General features: G+C 44.3%; 1 protein-coding gene across 4 annotated transcripts in view; it reads right to left on the bottom strand.

The window, feature by feature from the left end:
* LOC106806851 (EH domain-binding protein 1-like) overlaps positions 1–8,843 on the bottom strand; it is a gene marked incomplete at its 5' end in the record, with an annotated part of 133,775 nt that overhangs the window by 77,141 nt on the left and 47,791 nt on the right. For all 4 annotated transcript variants that reach the window (XM_014808981.1, XM_014808983.1, XM_014808982.1 and 1 more), the window contains 1 exon segment: positions 3,923–3,996. In XM_014808981.1, coding sequence (XP_014664467.1) covers positions 3,923–3,996 — 74 coding nt within the window.

Below are 8,843 nucleotides of genomic sequence, written 5' to 3'. Positions count from 1 at the left end.
ATTCTGTTGTGTGGAGGCCCTTGCCGAGGACGTAATCGAGGATACGCTGAACCAATTGGGCATGGAGTTGTTCTGCTCTACACCAACATTCCCTCCTGGCTGGCAAAGACTTCGTTGGTTCTCTGGGTCCATACGGGCAGTCGGTAAATGTCGTGCTTTCAGAGGTCAGGCGTTAACCAAAGCGAAACGTCTTTGGAGGTGCGCTGTCGTTTCTTCGCTACGGGGATTTTTCTGGATGGTAACACTCTTATGAAGTGGTCGAGTATTAAATATGTGTTAGCTTTTGCATGATTTGTAGCCACATCTTAATGAAAGGGCCTCAGAGGGTAAAGTGTCCCTACTAGGTAACTGGTTTACGCGGATCCGTTGTCAACTGACGTGGATAAAATCAACACACATTTGAGTTACTCGGCCAGTTTTTTTTTCTTAAGCCCTAAAAAGTATTACGCCTGGATGAGACCTAAGTTATGGGTGCATGGAGGGGGAATAATAGTATTATCCCGTTTCAATCAGTCTGTCAACCTGTTTGCTGGAACATTATTAGCTTGTTCTTGGGACTGGTTAGCGGCCTTGTATAATTGAACGGTTTGGGCTTATCTGCGGTATTTGAATGCTGAAGATTCGCACAGGGTACCGACATAAGTTGGTTACACCACCCTGATTGAGGGTCCTGTTTCGCAAGAGTCGCATATAGTGTTACTATCTTAACAAAGGAGCTGTCATGATGGCAATAAACAATTTCAGAAACGCTGCGTTGCATCGCCAGAAAAATAGTATGAAGTCAACAAGGTTAGTCAGTGAGGAGTGTTAAAAAGTAAGGAGTAGTTTGAGAGGTATAGAAGTTTATACGCCGATTGGGAGAATCCGAGTATCGGGATACGTGCCCTTGGCACGAGTGAATTTATATTTCTAGTTTCAAATCTGGGGCGGTAGGTTGACCATCCGAGGTATGACTAGTGCTTGAAGTTTCATACCTGACCTTTCTACTTAGCGCGCGCGAGACGGTTTAATAACCTAACATGTATGTGGCTCCTTAAAGCGTCGCAGTTCCTATACACATAATAGTGGATGAAAACGGGCTTAACTATTTCAGGTATGGGGCCGTTCTTCATCAAAGACGCGAGCAGGGGCGATATATATTACTCGCAGGGCGATGAAATTGGCACATTGCTTTCGACCAAGATAAGAAAGATTTTTTTATTGGTCACCTCGATGTGAATAAATGCGCGGAAAGGTGGAAAGTCAAAGTGGACAAGCATGCACGTGATGCACTCGGCGAGATTACATTTTTTCATGATCCTAAATTGCGCCTTTACTCAAGCCGCAGCGCATTCATAGTTTTTGAGTTGCCATGTATATCACTAGCGCATCTGAGTCGTGTGTCTGCTGCTGTGATTAATGGCTGGTGCTGCGTACCGGGTTTCGCCGCGGAAAGCACCTCTAGAGCCAACAGTAGCACCAAGGCGAACGCCATTTTTGTCTGGGAAATAATTGTGGAAGACGGCGTTATTAACTAGACGGTCCGCTCAGGGAGTCGCAAACACGTGTATACATGGCACCAGTACGCAGCGGAGAGTCACGAGAATCGCATCGCTGATTGGCGCTCCCTGCCGATCTAGCACGACCGCCGCTGTGAAACAAATGCACCACGCTGACGCCGCACCCCTATATACCGGGACGGATTAGCGCTCGGTACAAAGCATCCGACAGGCGAACTAATCCGAAGAGGCGATGAGAAGACCAATGAACACTACGAGCAGGGAATTAAGGCTCACACAAACATTCGGGGCAGGGTTTCGTCTGTTTAGTCCATTGTGGTTGTTAGGATTAGAGATGACCCACACGCACTATATATGCGCGAGAGGGAGGCAGGGTTACAGTAGCGACAACCAGCTGGCACTATGTGAGGCAAAGTCGTTGGACAATTGTCGGACTATGACGCGTCGCGCTATTGCGCATGCATTGCAGTGGCTAAGAGTTAAACTGATCAACGGAGCGGCCCTCGCGCGTAGCTACTGAGCATCTTAGTACATATAATACGCGCTTAAATAACACCGACGCGCGTATGCGATTACATCAACAGTTTAGCGGACGTGGCTGCAGCGAGAGAAAAGAGATAGAACGAAGGGAAAAGAAGAAAATTATAGACTGAAAATTATGCAATAGACTTGTTTATATAAAGTTGAGTAAGGTTCAATAGCGAGACTTGTGAGAGAGAGTCCATTTTATTGAAGAAGGTGTGGGGTGAATTGGGTGTGGGAGTATGGTAATTAAAGTAATAATTCGTAGTACAAAGTAAAGCAGCAGACGGACAATCTATGTGAAATTTGCAGTGAGTGACGGTAGAATTCTATAGAGAGCGTTGATGGCGCGGCCAACAGAGCGCTAGAGAGAGCTGACATGAAGACAGGACAAGTAACTAGACCGGAACAGACATTAGAAGAACACAGTTACGCCCATAGAATCTAACAAACACGCGCGGGGCAGCGGTGCTGGAGCGAGTTATGTGTGGTGTGCGATACGTGCGGATGTATTGTGTGCGTGTTTATGTGGTATATGCGTATTGTGTGGTGTGTGTGTCTGGGATGTGTGGCTGGGGGTGTGGGGGTGTAGTGCGCGGCGACGTCGAACGCTCGACTATAAGTAATAAACAATGCGAATACAGGTTAGGATACGTAAAAACTGATACATACAGGTATTAAAACAATGCGTAAATGAAATCAGTAATACAATTAACGCGTATATTTGCACGTCGTGTGGTGTTGTAATATGGCTTGGTTGACTGTCGGGTGTCGTGTGTGTGTGGGCTGATGTGTATGTGTGTGTATGCTGTGGGGGGGTGGTGTGTGTGTGTGTGTGTGGTGTGTGCTGTGTGACATGTCGGTGATGCAGTTCTGGGTGTGTGGTTGTGCTGTGTGCTGTGTGGCGTGGCGTGTGTCGGATGCCGAGCCTACAACCCGACATCTCCCGAGTTGTCGGTGTCGCTGGTGTCGTTGTGTTACGTCTGTAGTGAGTGGTCGGTGTGGGCGTGTCTATGTGTTGCTTGGTACGGTCTCTAGGTATGCGCCGGCGGTGGCGGAGTCTAGGTGGAGGTGTGTGTGTGTGTGTGTGTGTGTGTGTGTGCATGAGTTATACGTTTCTAAAATTGAAGACGACGCAGACAAAGACTCAGCAGACAGCGGCGCCAGCACAACGATGCCTGCTTTAGAAAGCCGTGGCAGCAACGTGCCTGTACGAAGTCTGATTAGAGCAAATGCTATTGTACGTTCAGCCCACCTCGGCTATACTGCTTCGATGAACAACGTAGCTCATTTCTGTCAAATTGCAGCAGTGGCACCTTATTTCTAAAGCAGCAACGATGCCTGCTTTAGAAAGCTGTGGCAGCAACGTGCCTGTACGAAGTCTGACTATAGCCAATGCTATTGTACGTTCAGCCCACTTCGGCTACTGTTAGGATGAACAACGTAGCTCATTTCTGTCAAATTGCAGCAGTGGCACCTTATTTCTAAAATTACACCTAAGCCACGGTGACCACACACTGACTCGGACTTGCGCGTAAAAGAGCGAAATATCGCCTGCGAGCTATTTACTGCATATGTTACTCATTGGCGTGTAATAAATGTTAATATACGTCTAAAAATATGTTCAATTAAATGTAATCAAAAAACAAATACAAATGTGTAATAAAATACGTGTAATGCGCTTTTACTAGAAGAAAGTGCATTTTTATATCAACACATTGGCATGTAAATAAGTGCTGTGGTGACTTTTCCCAGTTTAATCACGTAGTTGGGAAACATGGCAAACTTGTACATAAACGTTCATGAACATGTTTTTTTTTGGGGGGGGGGGTAACTTTGAAGCATTTTGTTTCTAAAAATAGTATATAATCATACGGCCACAGATATAGTAGCAGGCTTACCTTCAATAGACATCATTTGTCTAAGGTCTCTGTTTAGCAGTTCATAGCGAGTCTCCAAATCATGCTCTTTCTCTCTACAATTAATAGGAAAACGCAATTAATTCACAAAGTCGTCAAATGCAGATGCCGCTCTCGTGCACTTAACCAGTTTTTCGGTTAATCCCAATCACATCATGATTAAATATACTTCAACACACCACCGATATTGCTGGAAAAGTATGATCTCTCAAACAATCTCTAATCCAATATATCAACTGTACCCATCATTATCAGATACTGAGGCAAAACACTGTAAAATTCCTCCGCGTTTTAAATTGACTACGTCACGAATTTTCTATGGTGTATATTTGTAAAAAAAATTATTGCAATTTTTTTTACAAGAAAAGTAAGTACTAACGGCACCTAATGTATCCTAAAATTCTTACCTGATAAGATTATTTTTCAACTAGTTAAAAATCCCAAAAATCTGGGCGATTTGATATATTGATCATGACATTAAATGCTTGCTATGGGCTATGTATGAGTCACGAGGGTTTGTTTACATCGAACGGAATAGCAAAATAGGACGTATAATGCATCCATTTAACCATAAAATGGGAACATAATCACTTACATTTTGTGAAAAAGTAGACTTTTTTTTACTTTTACTATTTACGGTGACGTAATCACTTTAAGTGTTTATCCGATCTCCTTGGTCATAATTGAACCAAACTAAATAACACTGAATGCAACCTAGACGCGTGTTTCTCCTCCTTACATAGACATAATATTATAAAGTACACAGTGACTTATAATTTAGGTTATAATTTATAATCAAGATTTAATGAAGAAATAATGGTTAGTTATATTGCGTGTATCAATGTGGAGCTCCATGTAACTATATATTCAGCATCATATTACTCTTTCACAACAATTAAGGAATACGTAAACATCTGCATATTTACGGCCTGCCATATTGGTGGGGGCGGCCTGTGCCCTACATAAACATTTTTTTATGTGCTATGGTGAACAATAGCCCATAAAGTGAGACAATAGCCAAACTCAAGTATACGCAGCAGTGCACTATAAGATATTCTATACCATTCTAAACCTTCTGGGTGTCACCAGGAAATGCGCAATGGAAGCATGGCGTGCAACCCATCCCCGTGTGCGCATCACAGCGAAAGCCGATAAGAGACAGTGTGGCAGGTAGAGCGCGTGTAGCCGGCGGGGCAGGGTCGACACGCACCGTGTGTGTAGTAGCTATAGCTGCGGCGACTACCGCCCGCCCGACGACGACGCAGCTCTCCTGATTTCCCACACTCCTTATCGTAATACCTTGCTCGGCCTGCGCTTGTTAGAAGCGATTTATGCGCTGCGGCTGCAACCCTGCGAACGCCATCATCCCCGGGGGCCAGCTCGCGTGCGCGCCCGCCGTTGTGATAACTGCGTGTGGGACATACGACGAAATCCCCGGGAAAGTGGTGTGTGTGCGGCAAGGCGCACTTACGCTCGCACGCGCGCGCGCGCCGCGTTTTTGAACGACGACAAGGGATGCTGGATTACTCGCGCTAATTGATAAGTAATACTTGTGGGGGATTATGCCGAGCGCTAATCAAATAACTGAAACAAATTAGACTTGAAAGTCAAGAGGGTCGGTTGTTCATTACGTGGGATCTCGGTGACAAGGAAGGTGCATAAAGACGTAACACACGGAGGGCTGGCAGCTTCCCAGAAGCTGTCACATGGCACTTCAATTAATTACCTTATTATACGTTGCAATCTTTCGTATCGATTGCATCAACAGGAAGTAAACCAACACCGAAACAGAGTGAATTTTTTTTTCCAATTGCACAAAAATACGCAAAAATGCAGCAGTCGACACGGGTTCTTCCGTGCAAACGTGTTAGAATATAAATTGCACCTGGGGAAAAAATCACTTATTATGCCCGTACCGAAATATAAATGTGAACCGCTCGACGCGGATGCACCGTCTTTGGTGGTAACACCGATACTTAACAAGATATTGATGTATGTTCTGTGTGTTTGTTTATGAGTTCTTGATACTCGAGTCATAATTCCTATGTATGCTAGTAACAAGCATTTCGAATTCCAATCTTTTTCCATTTGCAGTCAAAACTAAAAAATATTGTCGGGAGAAGTAGTGGAGGGTAGAGTAATATTATGGTTACTTTTAACCTTCTGAACAGACACGTGCCTATTTTTAATTGTTTATATATTGTTTAAAATATATCAGACCCATGGTAATTTTATCACCAATGTATTCCAAACTATATGCGGGTGCCAGTCACATGAAATTCGTTCATGTATTATATATAAATATGAATATATATGTGTGTGTGTGCGTGCGTGCGTGCGTGCGTGCGTGCGCGCGTGTTTGTGTGCAACAGACAGACAGAGAGCGTTAGCGACAACTAAACATATATAGCTAAAATGCTTGTTATCGTCTTCCTTTTCTCATCTTTCTTCACGGGAATGAAGGTGATACAGCAAGTAATACATGCGTGTTAGTACTTTACGTATAGTATAACGTATAGGATTTAGTTTGGCAAAAATATGATATTATCAGACAGTCACTGTTCTCAAAATGACCACTATAATCTTCTGACTGAATGAGTTATTATTCGAGATTATATTGCGGTTTGACTATATGGGTCTGTAGCAACAATATGGACACATTTAGCGAAATCAGCTCTGAAGTAATCTTGTCTTTTTAAATGTCAAAAACTATTTTTAAGACCGAATGAACGTCCATTTTGAGCACGCTAATGTATTAAGCCCCTACAACGGAAGCAAAAAAAACAACTGCGGCAACCGAAGACGGCGTGCAATAACGCGCGATGACGTCAAACGAAATGTATCGGCCATCATACGTCTTCTCTATCTACGCGCGAAAATACCTAATTCAATTTGGATTGTGTAATCTGCACGCCCGTGGAGCTCAGGTAAGAGTCGCCACTGCAATTAGCGGCAATCCTATCAGTGACAGGAAGCTGATAAGAAAGCTCTGTCCACCCACGTGGCTTCACTGACCTGTGCAATCTGATTGCAGCTACAGGTCTTCAGTATCTCAAGCTCTACACTCACTAGAGGAAGTAAACGGTGGCTTGTAGGAGTCATATACGAGGATGCAGTACAGCGGATCATATAGTAATCACCGCCTGTGTCAGAGAGAAAGAGAGAAAGAGAGAAAGAGAGAAAGAGAGAGAGAGAATTAGGAAAGGAGGGAGGGAGTATAGAAAATGTGTATGTGCACGTGTGCGCGTGTGAGTGCTGCGAGTGGATGCGTGAGTGCGCGCATGCGTGCATGTGAATGAGAGAGAGAGAGAGAGAGAGAGAGAGAGAGAGAGAGAGAGAGAGAGAGAGAGAGAGAGAAAGAAGGGCGTAAAATGGTGGGAAAAAAGATGAACGGGAGGCATAAACAGAGGGAGAGAGTGATGGGGGATTGCAATATATATATATACATATATGCGTGCGTGTGCGTGTGTGTGCGTGCGTGCGCGTGCGTGCTTGCGTGTGCGTGCGTGCGTTTGCGCGCGTGTGTGTGTGTGTGCGTGCGTGTGTGTATAGAAAGGCGTGGGGATAGCGATAACAATCGTAAAACAGTTAAGAGTAAAGACAGTGAGAGAGAGAGAGAAAGAGAGACGGGTAGTGCGGCAGAGAGGGCGAGATCCCGAGCAGGGCATCAATATTATGACAGCACGGCTAGTGAATACGAGTATGCGAACAAACCCCCCAGCAAGAACATATCTAGCATCCTTAAATAAGTTCATTCGGTTGGTAGATAATAGATCTATCTTGGTTAATTGTTACTCAACCGTGTTGATCAACCTATTTTGATCAACACGGTTGAGTAAAAATTAACCAAGATAGATCTATAACTATAGCATCGCCCGAAAAGTCAACTCGTTTGTTTTACGCGATTGTCACAAAATAGACGTAGACAGCAGCTAGTTGTATACGATATTGTTGTATCGTAACTTTACATATATATAGCTAATGTACACACCCCATTGGCACATGCGTAGATAAAAAAGAATCAACACCAGATAATGCCAGTATAATATATATATATATATATGAGTAGAACTATCGACGATGACAAATTATAAACGCATATTAACCAACGCCGTTTGCTCATTATACCTTGTGCTTTCTTTCCCGATATGTTCACTGTCCACTGTGCATTGTATACCACATTATATACACATGTTCATTTTTAACTTGCGCATGTTTACTACCTATATGTTCCCTACCTCCGTATGTTTACATTTACTGGCCCTACTCAATATCCGTATGTGTTCACTACCTGTGTGTTAAATGCAGGTGTTCGTGTTCAGCACTGGTGACGTGTACGTTCACTGCCTCAGTCCTGCCTACTATACATGTACGTTTGCTACCAGGGTGGGTTTACAACGCCTTCTTATTGATTACCTTTGCGTTTTTAGTCTGGGGTGTTCATTCTGTCTTCACTGTGTGTGTGTGTGTGTGTGTGTGTGTGTGTGTGTGTGTGTGCGCGCGCGCGCGCGCGCGCGTGTGTGCGTGTGCGTGCGCGTGCGCGTGCGCGTGCGCGTGCGCGTGCGTGTGTGTGTGTATTTTGACTACCCCCTTTATTCACAATTCGGTACCGTGTCAGGTTTTAGGGTAGCAGCAGCATCCTATAGTCATAACGTGCTTTACTGCTTACCTCAAGCCGAATACAAAAACCGTTTTGCCAAAATAAGGGCCGCTTGGGAATAACATTACAAAAAACCAAGATGGCAATATATTTTCTGGAACATAATATACGGGTTGGGTACGGACACTCACACGCACGCGCACGCACACGCACACGAATACGCACACGCACACACACACACACACACACACACACACACACACACACACACACACACACACACACACACACACACACACACAC

Source organism: Priapulus caudatus, unplaced genomic scaffold (genome assembly GCF_000485595.1).
Source record: "Priapulus caudatus unplaced genomic scaffold, Priapulus_caudatus-5.0.1 Scaffold182, whole genome shotgun sequence".
NCBI classification, from domain to species: domain Eukaryota; kingdom Metazoa; phylum Priapulida; class Priapulimorpha; order Priapulimorphida; family Priapulidae; genus Priapulus; species Priapulus caudatus.
This window is presented reverse-complemented; position numbering and strand designations above follow the sequence as displayed.